At 36.7% G+C, this 18,880-nt stretch overlaps 1 protein-coding gene across 5 annotated transcripts in view; it reads left to right on the top strand.

Moving 5' to 3' along the window:
• Positions 1–3,872: 3,872 nt before the first annotated feature.
• The window catches only part of LOC127448272 (recombining binding protein suppressor of hairless-like), an 86,107-nt gene continuing 71,099 nt past the window's right edge, over positions 3,873–18,880 (top strand). For 2 of the 5 annotated variants that reach the window (XM_051710729.1, XM_051710701.1), the window contains exon 1: positions 3,873–4,541. Coding sequence is in view for 1 of the 5 variants with exons in the window: in XM_051710687.1 (XP_051566647.1) it covers positions 11,338–11,357 (20 nt within the window). In the remaining 4 variants the exon portion in view is untranslated. Of the gene's footprint in view, positions 4,542–11,234; positions 11,358–18,880 lie in introns of those variants that run through there. The other 3 variants (XM_051710708.1, XM_051710687.1, XM_051710692.1) reach the window with 3 other exon arrangements.

Raw genomic sequence — 18,880 nt, 5'->3', positions numbered from 1 at the left:
AAAAATGCTCAGTGCTCTGTGAATGGTTGGACTCCACATGTTATTGGTTTTGGTTCATGAGATCATCGTCGAAGACATTATAAAAAGGCAGATGCACGATAGGGCTACTGTGCATCACATGTACGTTAACCTCATTTCAAAACAAATATTAAACCACAAAAGGCTGCAGACAAGGAGACCAGTTTTAAATGGAGGAAAACTGGAGATGGAAAACTGGAGAGTGATTGAAAGAGGAGACCATAGAAGCATGCAGTTTTATTACAGAAGCATGAGCTTTTCCGTGAACTGCCATGCATTAGGCCACCAAGCGTGCGTCTTAGTGGCAAGGATTGGTCTGTTCCAAAACCTGCCGACTGCCTACTTAGGCAGCTGCATTCTAAGGCATTATCTTAGCAGAAATGGAATCTCATAAGTGGGTAATTTGGTAGGCTTTACATAGGCAGCAACTTAATCGAGTTTCGATGAAGCTGGTCATTTCATGCATACAGAAAATCTGCATAATGTGTGCATACCCTGTATACTACAGTACACAAACAGTCAGAGTAGTATGGTAGTATGCTCATTTTCTTTCTCTCTCTCTCTCTCTCTCTCTCTCTCTCTCTATTGCTCAGCTGATCCACTGGCTGTTGTTTGTGCTACCAGCTGTCTTTAACATTTTGCCCTTTGACCTTTCAACCTGCTATCTGCTCTTGAACACACAGTTCCCTCCCACCAGTGTTGATGCTCTTTAAAATGTAGAGAGAGAGACGTTTCAAATGAAAGCACATGAATACAAACAAGGGCGCATGACAAGCTCAATATTTCAGAACTTTATTTTGGTTTCAGAGCATATTTGGAGATTGCTTTAGGAAAGAAACATCTGTCAAGAAATTGACTATAATTTAAATCATCCCAAACATGATTTTTGCATTAATGTCATATTGAGTTATTGTATTCATTAAGCAAATATCAAGACAAATTCCTGAATTCTCCTTATCTTCGCATCAGTGAGCAGTTCGTCTTACTAATAGCTCAAGACATCAAATCAAAACAAAAAGCTACATAAACCCCACTGACTCATACATGATTTCACTGAATGCTTATTAAGAAAATGACTGTTTCTGAATGGTGGATACAGATGGGAGGGCCAGACTGGGGATGATTTGGCCATTTTGTTTGTTTTGCCCTCCCAGATGTGGCCGCTGAGAAGATTAAGAGATTTAGAATGAGATTCCCTGGCCCATCCTCATGCTCCACCAAATGGGCAAATAAGCATTTTGTAAACAAGCCCACAACAAAGGCTTGCCAACGATTTTAAATTTGGATGCTGGATTGTTATTATATTGCAATAAAGAAAACGATTGATAAAGTAATTGAATTTTCAGGGGAGAATAACCTTGCATTGTGTTGAATTACTGTATGTATGTGTGAACAGGTTTTTCTGTTGTGAGGGCCAAATTTTTTTAATGTCCTCACTAATATAATGAAAACTGAGTTGTGACATTTGAAGTTGTCCTATTTGAAAGGCTCATAAATAGTTCAAGTTTTGCTTTAAATCTACTTCTATAAACAGATTTGTGTAGTTTCACAAATATCATCACCTCCATATAAACAACATTGCAACTAATAGATGTCCTCACTAAGGTTGTGAAACTGGGTGTGGGTGTGTGTGGGTGTGTGTGTGTTTGTCCTTAGATGGTGATCAGTCCTGTGGGGCATATGTTGACAGGCAGGTACTTAATAAATAAAGTTTGTCCTTGAAATTTCTCCAGCCAAAGTGACAAGGCAAAAGCTTGTCTAAGGATGTTCTGATCCACATGGGTGGGTCATTAAATTTTGAGTAGAGTTTTAATTAACCTAAAATGCGGTTGAGATAGACACCTAAACAGTGTCATAAATCATTCTGATTAAGAAAGAGAGAGAACAACAGATGATGTCATTAATGTGGGGAATTGTATTTCTACACACACACACACACACACACACACGTGCATATACACACCCTTCCTCTTAACGTTCCTCCCCGCCCACACACTTGCCCTGCCACGCGAAGAGGAGCTTGCGTGCATGAGCTTTAAAGAGAGGGAGAGGGTGCCTCAAAATATAACAGCACGGCCTGCAATGGCAAGCTCAATTGCAAAGGTGGCTGAATGGCATTTGTAATGTATATTAACTTGTGTTGGTCCTTCACCTGACAAGGCATTGTTCTCCATGACCCGTCGGCCCTCCTCCCTACCTCCACCCCTTCTTCCTTCAAGCAGGTTGAGTGTATTGTGTGCGGAGAGGCTCACAGTGCTGGGCCATTGTCTGTTGGGGTGGGGAGGGAGTGAAGGGAGGGGTGGGCGGGAGATACCATGGTTGAGATGCCGAATCCAGCGAGCAGGGGTGACCTAAGCAGATGGCAGAGCAGGCCGTCCACTCAGCCAGAATTAATAACGTGTGCCATGTCACATTGTCTAAGAAAGCAATGCCCCACTCACCCCACCTCTGCTCCTGACCCCCTGTCTCTCTCTCCCTCAATTTTAATTCAGTTTAGTGAGCTTTATTGGCATGACAAAAATGGACATTTGTATTATTAAAGTAGTGAAAAATTAGTAAAAGAACAATAGTGCAAATGGAGTAAACAAGTAGAATTAACAAATTAAATTAAATAATAGTGAATACAACTAATGAAATATACAGTAGTTATAATATATATATATATATATATATATATATATATATATATATACCAAATATAAATAAAACAAAATAAAACCCTAATTACACGACAAGCTCAATATTTTAAAACTATCTTGGCCTTTGAAGCATATTTGGATATTTCAGTTAAAAAACAAGTTGCTTATATACAATTAATATAAAATATGCACCTAATATGATAAAATAAAAAATGTATATAAGTAAAAAATAAAATAAAACCCTAAGTGCACATGACAAGCTCAATATTTTATAACTGCATCTTGGCCATCGAAGCTCATTTGGAGATTTCAGCAAAAAAAAGCTGCTTTAACGAAACATATGCCAAGAAAGTGAATATAATATGAATCATCACAATTCATAATTTATTTTGTTTTAATACACTAAGTAAAATAAAATAAAAAATGCACATGATAAGCTCAGAATTTCAAAACTGTATATTGGCCTTTGAAGCACATTTTTAAGTAAGAAACATCTGTCAAGAAATTAAGTAAAATATTATTTTATAATTCATCATTTATTTTAATAAATAAAAATCAGCCAGAATTAATAGGGAACACACACACCCCTTCCCTCAATTTTAATTCAGTTTACTGAGCTTTATTGGCATGACAATAATGGACATTTGTATTGTTAAAGTAGTGCAAAATTAGTAAAAGAACAATAGTGCAATTGGAGTAAACAATTAGTATTAAAGAATTAAATTAAATAATAGTGAATAAAACTAATGAAACATAGAATAATTAAATAAAATATAGAATAGTTTAATAAAATATAGAATAGTTTAATAAAAAATAAATAAAAAATTTTGTCCATTTTTAAGTCACGTTCTTAAACCCAGACTTTATGGTCAGAGATGACCAAACATTTTTGTTATCTCTAAAAAGATAACAAAAATTTCACTCCACTTCCTTCCACTTTATTGCTATTTCAAAATGTTTTCTACAAGAGAAGTTCCTGTTTCATAGTTATGTTTCAACACAAACTTTTCACCATATTAGGCAAGAACTGAACAGCTCAGCATCACAATAAAGCGCACAATACTCAATGAAAAACTGTAAATGCACAAACATTTTTGTTGGCTGTTGTTCTTTTTTCTGTCACTTGCTCTTTTCTTCTTTTCTCTTTCTCTCTCTCCATATCTTAATGTAAGGGGATGTGTTGAATTCACTGTAGAAATTTCCGAGGCCTTGTTTAGGATCAGCAGAGCTTCAGCCAGAAAGATTGGACCAGTGATCCTAATCAGCACAGCTCTTCCTGTCCAACATCAGGGTCGGGGTCAGGGTCTTCACAGTATGTGCCATGTGTGTGTGTGGACTTCTGGGAGAAAAACAGAGCGATATGGGGGCAGAAGTGAATGCATTTCATGCATGAATGTGGAAGACAAGATTGCAATAGAAAGAATGTGGTGAATTGAATGTGTGTCTAGCTAGAAGTGAGATGTCGGTTTTGTGTGCGTGTCTTTGTCAGGGAGAAAGAACTGGGTCAAGGTTTTGACAAGTTCTCTTGGCTGCCTCCTTCCCCACCCTACCTCCTACATGAAGAAATTCTGCTGCTGTCAACAATTTCACACTGCCTTTGCAAACACTCTTCTTCCTCTAAACAATGAAGACTGACAGCAACTGAAGAGAAATGCTGCTACAAATCTGGAACTGAAGCAAAACAAAAACTCAAGCTCTTTATGATCTACAGTACAACATTACATACTGGTCATTAATGATTTTTTATAGAATAAATGCATATCATTTTTTTTACTAGGGATGTGAAATGATGTAACAACTTGAGAACTAGAGACACGAAGTCAGGTGAAACAACTCTTGTTAAGTTCAGATCAATAGGATACTACATGGCACAACCAGTGTTGGGTAAGTTACTCTAAAAAAGTAATTAATTACTAACTACTAATTACATCTACAGTGTAATTAGATTACTGTACTAATTACTCTGTCTGAAAAGTAACTGCATTACTTTCTAAAACCCTTATCAACCTTGACCAGATGAAAAATACAAGGATATACATGAAACTGTTCTTTTAATTCTTTCAAATAAATCTTATAAAATCAAATAAATTATTCAAGAACTGGCCAAAGAATTTAAGGGGACAGCATTAAATTAGAAAACATATATTTTAACATTAGATGTAAAATTTTGATTATAAATTCACTATTATTTTATATAGAATTGTTCTATAGTCTATAAAGTATTTAATGCAATTACATCAGAAGTAACTGTAATTAAATTACTGAAAATTAAATTACTGAAAAATAATCCCTTATTTTATTTTTTCCCCAATGAAAAAGTAATTTAATTACAGTAATTAATTACTTTGTAATGCATTACACCCAACACTGGGCACAACATGGTACTCCAAGCTTTGTCTCTCATTGTAATTTCCCTTCCTGTTCATAAAAATAAAGCAAAGCTTCAGTCCAATATGGAAGGCTTGCAGATTGGCTTGCATTGTTTTAATTTACTACTTTTTAAGGATTCAATTACATCTCACACTGTTAATTAAATCACAGACTCTCACACTTTAACTTCTCCTTATTCCATTTACAGAAGGGTAGATGGGCCTTTATGATGGGTATTTTTAATGAAGCATCATAAATGCTGGGTTTCGTCCCCATGCAGACTGTGATTTTGCTGATAGTGTGCTGTTGAAGAAATGAGTGTAGTTCACAGCATGATATGACACCAGCCTTATTGCACACTTGCAAGAGGATAACAAGATAAAAGGCCTGTGCAAGCCTGCTTTAATTATTGAAACAGGACAAACATGACAGAATTAAACTTGCATTGCACAGATACAACAGCACATTATTGCATCTGTGCAAATTACAAAAGTCATTTCTGTACAGGACTTAACATGAAATGCTGAAACATTGCATCTACAAAGTTCAAATACAGGCCAATTCTGTTGAAACCCTTAAGATGACCCTTAAGTCAACAAAATCATTTAGGTTTTAACTTATAACACAAAAGAATGCAAACTTGCGCTGGAAACAACCCAACATTTCTTGGTTTGATCCATTGTTGAATTCTATAGCTTACATTTCTCATCACACTGACCCTGTAACCACTTAAACACATAGATTTGAGCTGCATTGACCACAATACTGCATATTTAGACCTAGATATTCTAACACTGTTGTGATGACAAACAAAATTACATTCACAGCATCTTTGAGAAATAAACCATAGCGATTGTAAGCATTTACATGTACTTATTTAACTGTTAAATTTGTTTTTCCTGAACATAAGCTTGTATTTACTAGAGCATGAAAACATACAAGTCACTACATGTTCTGATTCTATTCCTTCAAGATACTTGGATCGAGAATTCTCAGTGTTAGCTGGAATCTCATGGTATCTGAACTTCATTGGTCCTTCATAGCCATACAATGGTAAAAATAAAAGGAATACAACATTTTGGAATTTCCTCAAGAAGAGTAGAAGCAGACACTTCTCTTGAATGAAGGTTTTGTTGTTGATGAAGCTAATCATTCAGTTAATTATCACCAAAGTGTGTAATTCTGTGGCAACACACGACTCCCCCCTACCTAGCTTTAAAAAGTTGCTCATGAATGACGTTTTCATGGCTGCAATCACAGGACTGAGAATGTAAATTTAAAGGAGCTACTGACTTCCTTATCCAATGTAGAAAGTTTCACAGCTCATTTGAAGTTAAGGACAAAAGCAGAAAATATTAATCCACCATAGAAACAAGCAGGGTCGTTTCTAGCTATAAGTGGTATATGCGGCTGCTTAGAGCCCCTGAGCCACCAGGGGACCCTGCAAAGCAAGGCAGTTTTTTTTTATTGTTATTTTTTATCATTATTACTTTTTTAAATATACTAAAAGCTGTGAGCAAGAGTCAAGCAGCTGTTATGGCTCATTTAGACAGTTATAGGGTGCCCCCTTGTGGCCTGAGAGGGAAGGGAGATGTACTCTCAAAGGGTGTTTTATCATCGTGAAGTGCACCTACAAGTCTGGAGCGAAAAAAAGAAAATGGAAGAGGAGGAGAAACGCAGCCAGACCACTGGTAATAAATGAATGTAAACCAGCGACCTGGCTAGATGGTGTTTGTTTGTTGCCATGCATTAAATTACAACAATTACTCAGCAAACGTTTTACTGTTGTGTTCTGTTTTTCAAAGGTACATATTTTCAGAGATTTCTGCTAGCTATATAACTAAGGTGTAGACAATTGACATAGTATAGCTAGCCAAGATTAGCTCACAGACTCGATGCTATCTTCATTTCAGTATGTTAGCTAGCTAGCAGATTGTAGTTGCAGCACTGGAGATGATTCAATCAATGATTCAATTTGTCTTGTATGTAATCATTAACAGGGGGTCTCCAAGTAGGATTTTGCTTAGGGCCCCAATGTGCTCAGAAACGGACCTGGAAACAAGAACCAATCCATGTACTTTATAGATGAAGGCTAAAATGCCATGACATTTTTCACAGTATCCAGTGTATAAGCACAGAATTTCATGTCTCCATGTGCTTAAAATGTTCGCATTTCACATTCAAACCAACATCATCAAACCATGTCCAACTGTTACCATGGTCGCTGACCCCTTTTTGATCAAATAATAAGCTTGCAAATTGGCCTTGCCCATCTTCTCTTTGCCACATTATTTTAAGGAGCATCTCATTTTTGATTTCTCAGTGGAGTCACTGGTTTGTGCATCAGTGCCAGCAGCCCAGGGCAAATGTTGAATACTCTAAAATTAGCTTTGGGTAGAATTGTTGGGAGACCAACCACAATCATATATTTTTAATCAACTGTCTTTCTCAGACAAAACTCGAGACTACAGTCTCTAAACTAACTGGGTTATATCCTCTGTGACTAAAAGTGGAAAACCAGACTTAATGCACTTGTAGTTATGGGCTTTTATAATTGTCACTTTATTTTTTTCTGGTTTCATAAGACGTTTTGAAATGTTGGGCATCCATAAAATAGGATTATGATTTGTGTATTCTCCAATTCTCCTCGCATGCTCATGTACTCCCACTAAAAGAAGTAACATTCCAAATTTACATTCATGGATGTGCGCTTGGGGACATCACTCAAAACCCACAACCTTAAACTCATCTTTTAATTTCATCTGAGACTCACTAAACTGTTTTTAAGCTGTTCTCGGACCAACTACAATGAATTTTCCATTTGAATCTCACAATAAAGACAGAGAAAAAGTGATTTGGGCCATAGCTGTCTGTAAGGCCAGTGACACAGGGTATTTTGAAGAAGACTGCCTATTTCAGTAGGTTTTTCCCTTGTGCTTTGTGGTGTGTGTGCTCCCCCAAGGCGTATGCACTCATACAGCTGACTGCTTGAACTTCAGTCATTCCTGCCTAGCAAAATGTCAGTGGTGTCTTGTGATGCCTGTTGGCATTCATTATCAGACACAGGAATATTGTCTGATCTCAGGGTATCAGATCCCTCACCCTTGAGATGTTGGTGATTTTTATCTTGATGCATGTGCAATCACATGTCAATCTTTGAATAATATGAATAGTGCCCAAAAGAAATATTATAACTTTTGGTGTGTGAACGATGTCCCTCTCCACATTAAGAATGTGGCTATCCACATTACTCACATTGAGAGAGCTGAATTTGACTCTCCTATCAACTTTCACACTTCTCAGTGGCTACTCAGAGGGCTGTTTCCATTGTAAGTATGTACAAAATGAACATCAAATATCTGTAAGGTGCTGTATGAGCATCACAGGTCCTACTCCACACACTATTTAGGTCTATGGCTAAAATAAAAAGTGTATCTGGTTGAGACCTGCCTTTTGAGACCAGTCTTTCTCTTGGCAAAATACAAAGGCAGTCACCAACATGCTGTCTGCTTCACTGAGCTCCTGAGATGGGTCTCTTTCATTAAAAATAATCACCTGTAAGACAGATGAGAGAACAATATTGGAGAGGGAGGGATAGAGAAGGAGGGAAAAAAAGGTATATGGGGGTAAGGTGAAAGTTAGAGAAAAAGGAGTGACTTCATGAACCAAAGCAATATGTAGTGAAAGAGAATATAGTGATATTAAAATGAATTATGTTTTAAAAGCAATGAGAAAAATAGTTGTTACTTAAGGCAAAGTTTGGCAAGTTCTCAAACACTTTTCCAACAAACTCACAGGCATTCTGGACAATCTGTATTGTGTACAGGAAAAGAAAAGCGTTATGGGGAATTCCTAAAGGAAACATTAAATCATATTTGTGTTTATCCATAAAACATGTTATTAGTTTTATTACACTTCGGGGTCAAAGTTTAAAACCAATAGTTAAACTTGAAAACACTCGCCCCCATCATCATTTTACATATCTTGAGGCTTTTCTTACAACGGTTGTGATTTTCTTTGGGAAGCGCTCAAACACTTGCATTTATATAGTCATTTACTGGTTTCATCTGTAAAAGATTTCTGAAACTTTACAGTTATTATAAAACTCTAAGAGTAACTGGAGGTTACTTTCTCAGATTGTAAAAAGCTGGAGGAAAGTAATGGAAAAATGGCTTTAGTGCAGGAGGCCACTGAATCCTTAGGCTGCAGGCACTGAGCCAAATCATGTGAAAGCTGTTTGTTTGTTTGTTTTTTCATTCTAAAATGGTCTTTCTCCCTATCATTCACCAATCCTAGCACTCTTTCTTACTATCTTCCTTCTCACATTCTCTTTACTACACTCCTTTTCCTTTCAGTCCATTTGAACTCTCCATTTTTTCCCTGCGTCACTTTCTTCTAAGACATACATATGAAGCACAAATAAAAATGCATAATACAGCCCAAGGATTGGAAACATGGATTAATGCCAGTCAGGGGTCAGGTGTAAGATTCCAGAATCTAGAGAGTCAAGTGGCTATTTATTCATCTTGAACAGTGAACTTAGGCCACAAATGACACCTAAATTAAGTTAAATCTTATTAAAGCGTTAGTTCATCTAAAAATGAAAATTCTCTCATCGTTTACTCACCATCATGATATCCCAGGTGTGTATGACTTTCTTTCTTCAGCAGAACACATTTGAAGAAAAATAGAAAAATATATCTCAGCTCAGTAGCTCCTTAAAATGCAAGTGGATGGTGATCAGACCTTTGAAGCTCCAAAAATCACTGACAGTCAGCATAAACGTCATTGATACGACGCCAGCAGTTAAATTAATGTCTTCTAAAGTGATACGATTGCTTTTGGTGCGAAAAAAAAGATCAATATTTAAGTACTTTTTAACTATAATCCAACACTTCCAGTAAGCTTCACGTAACATCCAATATATGTGTGATTTTCTTTCTTCTTCTGAACACAATCAAAGATTTTTAGAAGAATATCTCAGCTCTGTAGGTCCGTACAGTGCAAGTCAATAAGGTCCAAAACTTTGAAGCTCAAAAAGCACATAAAGGCAGCATAAACTAATCCATACAACAGTGGTTAAATCCATGTCTTCAGAAGTGATATGATAGGTGTGGGTGAAAAAAGATCAACGTTGAAGTCCTTTTTTACTATAAGTGTCCACATTCAAACAGCCCTCCTGAATGCTCTTCTCTCCTAAGAGTTCTTCTTGTGTTTTTGGTGATTCACATTCTTCATGGATATCGACACATGCATAGGGTGGGGAATTTATAGTAAAAAGGACTTGAATATTGATTTGTTTCTCACCCACACCTATCATATCACTTCTGAAGACATGGATTTAACCACTGGAGTTTTATGGATTACTTTAATGCTGCCTTTATGTGCCTTTTGGAGCTTTAAAGTTTTAAACCCTGTTGACTTGCATTGAATGGACTACCTGAGCAGAAACATTTTTCTAAAAAATCTTGATCAACAGAAAAAAGAAAATCATATACATCTGGGATGGCATGATCATTTTCATGTTTGGGTGAACTATTCCTTTAATTTAAGCTTTTGACTAAGGAGGGGTACATCCTAAGTTTTAAAGATGCAGTGTTATATGGTATTCGAATCCTAATTAAAAATGCCAGGAAAAGTACATTTTCTAACAAGTGTCCTACTTTATCCATTTTTTTGCCTACTGGTATAAGCTGGTCTTTTCAACAGGAAATACAGGAGCCACAATTAACCTGCTATGGTTTCTGATTTGTGGTGTTTATATGTATTTAATAGCTATTTTTAGAATACATATTTTGTGGCAACTCGTGTGTTTCTGCACACCATTGTTTATATATGAAAAGTAATGGTTTGACAGCAGACTTCACCACTACGTATCTTGTGAGCAAAGCTTATCAGACTGGAGCCTGGGAAATCTCAAGCTTCCACGACCAAATTTCTTGCCAAGTTCGTCCAGAGAGGTAATTTATAAACGGGTAAACATCTGGGAGTTTCTGTTTCTGCACTGTAAAACATCCATCCAAAAGCGCATCACGCCAATCTCGCGATGACACGAGCGTCGCTCACTCGGTCGTATGGTGAGAGTTTTCCATCTCTCGCGAGATCTGTTGAGTTTCCCACGCCTGTTGTTGTGGTGTCTGCCCTTTTCTTTCACCCAGCCTGCCCCCCTTCCACTGTCCTCGTCACCCGCCCCCTTTCTCTCTCTCCCTCTCTCCTCAACCTCCAGTCTGCTTGTGTTGTCTCGGCGGCTGGTAGGGTTTGGGAGAGAAGATCTCGCGAGTCTTGGAGTTTTGGTGAGAGTTTGTGGAAGATGGCGCCTGTTGTGACAGGGTAAGTCTGAGATTCTGCACTGGTGCTGCTGCTCCAGGAGTTCAGCTGCTTTTATTTAAATTATTCGATCTAGTGCAAAGCTCGCGGTTTGCCTTTACATTACGCATGCCAACTGACTCTATACTGTTAACTCCGACGCTCGAGCTCTTAATAAGAGCATGTGGAGTGTGTATGTAAAAAAATATAAAAACTATATATATATATATATATATATATATATATATATATATATATATATATATATAGTGCTCTGCTATAGTGTGCGCGTGTGTGTTGTGGAGTTGTTGTTTGTATTCAATAAACATCATTATTATTAAATCTGTACAATTATAAACATTTAAGATTATATAATAAAGTATGAATAAACTACAAATAAAACAAAAACATTATAAACAAGATAGGCAATTAATAACATAAAGCACACATATAATGCTTTTATAAATATAAACTTTATAAAGGTCACTAGTATTTAATGTCTTGATGAGTTGTGGGTTGTTGATTTGAGCCCATCGCGGACGGTGCGCCTGCAATGGGGAGTTGATGGCTAGCCAGCTAACAGTTAGCCTGCCAGATCTTTTTGTATTGCCTTTCTAACCACACAACAACTCAAAACATTACTGTTTTTTTATTTTTTTTATTTTTTTTTAATAACCAACTAACGGGAACCCCCCATAAACGAATTGTCCCCAAACATAGTGGCCCGACACATGGTGCAGCAGAGGCTCATTTAATGGTTCTGTTAGTGCATAGAAACAGTGGCTTTGTTTCATTCTTGGTTTCGTTTGGGATTAGATTGGAAAACGCCTCTACACTGAATGTGTGCTTTTGTTGCTCTGTCTATGGTTAGATGTATTTTATTGATTGTCTGCGGGGAAACATCCGCGCGTGCTCGATCGTGAAGTGTTGTTTACCAAACAGAGCCGCTGTCTCTCCAGTCAGTCGCCCTCTCGGTGCAGACAAATTAGTATTTAATGCTAAGTGCAACTAAGGACATTAAAGCTCACCAGCTGTAAAAAAGAAGCACGGAAACGTTTAGCAATCGGAGTCTTTTTGTGAATTAAACTCTCGCACAGCAGTGTTTTGGTTGTACCGCTCTTTGGCAATAGAGAACAATGTGTGAGATTATGGACGCTCAGAGATATTCAGCCCATAGCCTGTACGGAAGACACTACTGTACAGACTCATTCCACGAGTCTGTTTTTTCATTCAGTATTTCCCACCCCGCAAAGAACGTTCGCTGAATTACGCAGTGTAGCACGCGGATATCATCTCAGCGAGAATGTTCTACCAGAACGCGATTTTATTTGGGAAGAATACATTTTGAAATATTTCGGTTTTGTGAAGTGATGCCTACCAAGCAATGAACGTTCACTTTATTATTACGTAGAGTTCTCTGAAATATTACTTAGTGTAGCGCGTGGGATCATCCCATTGAGAATGTTGTTTAGGGAAAAAAAAAACTATTTTGAGATATTTCGGGTTTGTGAAATGTCAGAAATGATACCTATCAAGCAAATAACGTTCTCTTAATTATTACGTAGATTTCTCTGAAATATTACGTTGTGTAACGCGCAGAGAATCCGGAGATAATCGCATAATGAGTGTTTTTTGACAGATCGTGATTTATTTAGAAAGAATTTTGAGATGTTTTCAGTTTTGTAAAACGATACCCACCAACGCTTGCATATGGGCCTTTTTTTTAAATTATTACTTTTTTTTATTTTATTACTTTTTTAACGATTATACACGTGCTAGCTTGCAAACAAAATGCAATTTTGATTAAATGATAAAGACTTGCCTTGACAGAGTTTTTGCTACCTTTTGTAATCTTTGTACACAGCCAGCCAAGTAGGTGACAGACATCCCCTGGCTGGGATTTTTTTTTTCTCTTCCTTTTTTGGGGGGGCGAGGTGGCATGGCAGACTGTTTATTTGGGGGCTTTCCAGTGGACCTGAACAGCCGTGGTTTTGACAGGGAAGCCAAAGACTGGTTGACTGGCCACCTGTCCAGCCGATGTACATCATTGAAATTAGAGATAGCATGTAAGAGGGCATCATCATGCCCAGTGGCTTGAGCGATTATGGCTGGCCTTTTACAGTTGAGTGCAGTCTTTTGTGTGCTCCCTGTTTGACCCCATACAGCCTAGGCTTCTAGTGTATGCCTGGTGGTAGCCTAATGGCAAAGTGTCTGGTGTGCCAAAGGTCACAGATTCAATGTGAAACAGGGGTGATCCTTATAAATCATCAGCAAAGTAAATTCCCTCTGAGTTCTTCATGGGGATGCTCCCTACAATTATGTACACTGTAAATTGATCGCCATGGTAGTGACAAGGGGAATGTGTCATAAGTGGGACTCGGGCATTGGACCGTGTTCAATGGGTTTGTTTTGGTCATCTGAAGTTTTTCCCCTTGTATAATTAATTTAGCAGCAGAGCAGATTCAGTTTCCATATGATGAATACAACTTTTAAAAACTCTTAATTCTTGGATTGCAGCAAAGTATCACCAAAGATCCCATGTGAGGTTTATGATTTTCTTTTGGTTTTGATCCCATATGAGGTTATGAGGTTTTAAGATTTTTGTACTGTTCTCTAACATAAATAATGTTTATGTTAGAGTTTTTTTTTTGTCCACTGGAAAAGTATGCCAAAAGATAAGCTTTGGTGCTCACTAAAAACTATTTTATCAATTCCATGGTGTTTGTCTTGAACAGAAAGATCTTTGGTGTGTGCAGGGAAAAAAAAATCCCTGTATCACATTGAATGATGAAAGCCTGAATCACCATAAGCACAGTGCAGCCTCCATCATGCTCCAGGGCAGGTTTTCTTTAACATTACACAGGCCTATCTCACTATCTATACTCTCTTGCCAAACATGTGACGTAGACTTGGAGTAAAGTTTTATCGTAGACCTTCTCTGCCATGCATATTATAACATAATAAAGTCTGTCCGTTTGGGACAATGAAAGGTATGTGCCTTGATAAACAGGTTGGCGTGTGTGTATGTGTGTGTGAAAGAACTGTTCCCCAGGGGCGTCTCTCCTTCCCTAATACCCATTATGCAGGCAAGAAGCTTTGCAAGGCAGAGAGAAATAAAAAGAAGGTTAGAAGGTAAGGGCAGACGTGCATTCAGTCTCCAGAGAAAGGAGACAGTGTGTATAGCATAAAAGAAAGCGTTCGTGCTCTCTCATCCACCTGCTCTTGCTTCCTGCCTTTTAGTTGTGCAAAGGTAACGGGGTTGTTATTACCAATACTAGAAGGCAAATGTTTTATTCTCCCCTTCCTACAGAGCTGCCATCATTAATGTGTTGTAATCTGACATATTTAATGGTTGGTTATATAACACAGATGAAGAGAAGAAAAAAGGAAGTCCTTCAGTTAGCGTAATAAATTTGGCTGTTGCATCATTTTTTTAATGTCTGAATTATATTGTCAAAGCACACAAGCACTTTTCACCATGTTCTGTCATTTGTTTGAAAAGGAAGATCATCAAAGTCCAATATTATATGTCTTGGTTGGTTTGAAATATGGCCATTTGAGGCGGCTAAGCCTGGTGGGGTTTTCCTCAACAGCCACACCAGGAGCTTAGAGGATGAAATAGCAAATTTCCAAGTAATTTAGCTTGGCTCAGGCGCCGAAACTTGGGAAATGTTTCAAGCCATTGGAAACATTCTTTCTCAATTGACTGGTCAGTTGCCTTACTGATATATCATTTGCAAGAGGCTTATCTCCTTGACAAAAAAAGCTCTTGATTTCATTGGCAAGCTCATGCTGGGAGAGCAAGAAATGTTATTTTGTTTTGTGAGCTTGGAATGTTTAAATGGTCTTAGATATGTCTTGGGGGATCACATTGCCATTATCACACAGAGCCAAAAAAGCAATTATACTGACCAAAGTTGCTGCTGTGGTTTTTTGAAAAAAAAAAAAAAAAAAAAATTGGTATAAAAAAAGCAACCCCCTGTTGTGATTACAGCATAGCCAAGGGAGCTTTGATTTCTTCACCGTCAGCATTTTGTATTTTTTTTCCCCCAAACATCCAGGATGTTTCATTCAGATAACATGGAAGTGATCCCCCTTGCCTGCTTTGTATTTGATACCATTTCTAATCAGAAACTACATGTACAAATTCTGCTGAACATTATGAATATTATCTGGATAAATTCATAATCAGTCAGGGTTCTAGATTAAGGACAAAATAAGGTTTTTCACCAGTGAGGTAAACTTGAATGCGTCTATGGACCTCATGGGACTAATTAGCCTCTGTATAAAAAATAAAATAAAATAAAACTAGACAGAAAAAATCTCTGATTCTCCATGACAGGAAAATGGCCCCTCGTTGATGAACTGTTTGTTTTGGCTTGAGGAAAGATATCAGTGCTCTGGAGAGACTGACTGACACTATTTACTCTCTAGGGGTCCAGCAGTTTTTATGTGTTAACCCTAATTGAACACCGTGACAGTGACTTTTCGTTGATTAATTTCAACGAATTGCTTGAATGTGTTGTTTTTGTTAGCCACAAAAAAAAAAAAGAGAAAAGCAGTCTAATCTACTAATATATTTTGCAGAAATGCATGTACTGGCTGGCGATTATTGATTAAATTAAAAGCATCTGCTGTCAGCCATATGAAAAAGGTTGATGGTTTATTAAATAAATTGGCACATTTATTGCATTGTAGAGGGTCTTTAATTGGCTTTTTTAACTTGTGTAATTTAATAAATAAACAAATAAATAAATACCCAAACATGAAATCTGGAAAATATAAAACATGTTGGATGCTTCTTGAAAACATTTATTGTTGTGTTGCATCTTCTTGTTTTTTCAACCCAGTCTCATGATAAATTGTAATAATAGTACGAGATGGTGAAATCGCAAGAAATCATACAAGTTGACTCGTACCAAAACGTACGACTTTACTAGAGCACCAACAAATGATGAAATGCAAATTTTTTTCAAAGTTTAATTCAAAATCCAAACCTAAATGTTACCATGAAGTCTAAACCTATACCCATACCCAAACCATAACATTACCAATAGAAAAAAACATACTGTTCTTTACTACAGAAGGAAGAGAAATATAGAGCCCGACTGTAATGGGATTTTTCAGACCGATACCAATTTTAGAGAGGAAAGATTCACCGATTGCCGATATGGTGGCCGATATATTTAATTTTTGAGCTGAAATGAAAACAGACATTTTCTGTGTGGATTTTTCACAGATTTTGCACCGATATGACTATGCAAAGGTACATAGAAGGCTGCTTTCTTAAACAAATATTTTTATCAAAGAATATTTGACATTATACATTGTCAACAAATTCTAGAAATGAACACTGAGAAAATAAAGAATAAATCAAAATGCAATAAATAGCTTAATAAACATCAGTACTGTATGTTTAGTATCAGTCAAATGCTGACCATTAAAATAAAGAATAAATAAAATAAAATAAATAGCTAAATAAACATTAGTACTGTTTAGTATCATTCAAATGTTGACCATTAAAATAAAGAATAAATAAAAATAAAATAAATAGCTAAATAAACATCAGTACTGTATGTTTAGTATCAGTCAAATGCTGACCATTAAAATAAAGAATAAATAAAAATAAAACAAATAGTTAAATAAACATCAGTACTGTTTAGTATCAGTCAAATGCTGACCTTTATTTATTCTTTATTCTTTATTTTAATGGTCAGCATTTGACTGATACTAGACATAGAGTACTGATGTTTATTTAGCTATTTATTTTATTTTTATTTATTCTTTATTTAAAAAATAAAATAAATAGCTAAACAAACATCAGTAGTACAGTTTAGTATCAGTCAAATGCTGACTATATTAATACTGCCGAGTCAAGATAAACAGCGGCAGCCATGTTACACTGTATTCTGCTATACAAGTTCAGGAAAAACTTTCAGCAGTGGAAAACCAGACTTTTAAATATTAAATTTTATAAATGACACGACTGGAATTGTTCGGTTGAAGGGGGTACCAAACTGTGAATCCTAAATTAAATAGTTTGGTGAATACATGTTTACACATTAGCTTCCACTCAGCTGACAACAATGAAAGTAGCTACGTGATTAGCTAGTTAACTATAAGCTTGTTGTCACAGAGAGTAAAAGACGGACGTTGTTTATTTTACTCTCCAGCATTGTGTCTGACCAACTAGGTAATAACATAGTGTGAAATCAACACTCAACAGACAAAATCCACCACTGCACCATTGTCTGCTCAGCTGCAAAAAGATGCTCTGATGTTTATCTTTCAATCTGCTACATTACTGACTGCACTGACAAACTATAGCTGGCTAACAGCAAACAGACATGAGTGACATGGTTGTCAGGGACAAGGTTAACGTTATATTGAAAATGATGGGGTCATTGTTTATTAAGTTTCCAGTATGTATTTAACAGACTAGTTAACAACTTCCCGTGATGACACCGCTGAACTCCGCCCTGTCTGCAGAACCACTGTCAGTTCAGCTCTGTAAACAATGTTGGAGCGTGCTGGACAAACTACGCTATGACACCAATTCTAAAGTATTGTTTTCTGCATTATATGTTCTGAAAAAGTTTTCATATCGGCGCATATCGGTAAAATATACACCGATACCGATATATCGGTCAGGCACTAGAGAAATATTGGGCTTGTGAACGAGCGTTTTTCTAAGTTTAACCCCAAACCCTAAACCAACCATGATTTTAATGAGAAAAGAACTTTTGTGTACCACAGAAAAAAGACAGCAGGGTTTGGAATGAGAAAAGGGTGTATCACACTGACATCAGTCATTTTCATAGCATAAATATGGAATTTGTATCAAAATTTGGTCACTGGTGTTTCCTTTCTTAAAATGAAGTGTTGACTAGGATGCTAGCTAAAATTTGATGACTGCATTGTACCGATTTGAAATTTTGGTTGTTGATTGGTTGGTTTCTATGGGGAAAAATGATCATATTATTTTATATGAACATCCATACAATAATTTTTCGATTTTGCCATCTTGAACAAATTATTATGAGTGGTCATGAGACTACTGTTGTTTTTTTGGCAACTAATAGTTTACATTTAATCGGTTGGCCTCTCAAAATGAAGAATTTTTTCTATTTGGGGTCACATGTTTAACATTTTAAATGAAATTGATATTGAGGACAGTTGAGAGATTGTGTAGCAATGGACTTTCATTGCAAAGTGCAGTAATGTAAACAAGATTTTTGTTTGTTTTTATGAATAAAGGGGCGAGACAAAATTTTATTCTGTGGTGACAGAATCTGTGATATGCTGTAGAGTACCATCTTGCGCTGAACCCTATACATTCCTTTAAGCTATGTATCTTCAAAGACACATCTTTCTTCACTTTCCCCATATGATTTTTCCATTCTTTTGTCAGAGTAACAACTCAAAAGACTGACAGTATCCAGCCACCTCCCCAAATTAAACCTCATAAATTCACCTTTTATACTTTTTTTCTGTTTTGTAATGACTTAGGCCATATCAGTCCTCTTCTAGTTTAGCACATCAAAAAG

The sequence above is a fragment of the Myxocyprinus asiaticus genome, chromosome 1 (assembly GCF_019703515.2).
Source record: "Myxocyprinus asiaticus isolate MX2 ecotype Aquarium Trade chromosome 1, UBuf_Myxa_2, whole genome shotgun sequence".
NCBI classification, from domain to species: domain Eukaryota; kingdom Metazoa; phylum Chordata; class Actinopteri; order Cypriniformes; family Catostomidae; genus Myxocyprinus; species Myxocyprinus asiaticus.
Note: the sequence above shows the minus strand (reverse complement) of the source record. Positions and strands in the feature narration are given on the sequence as shown.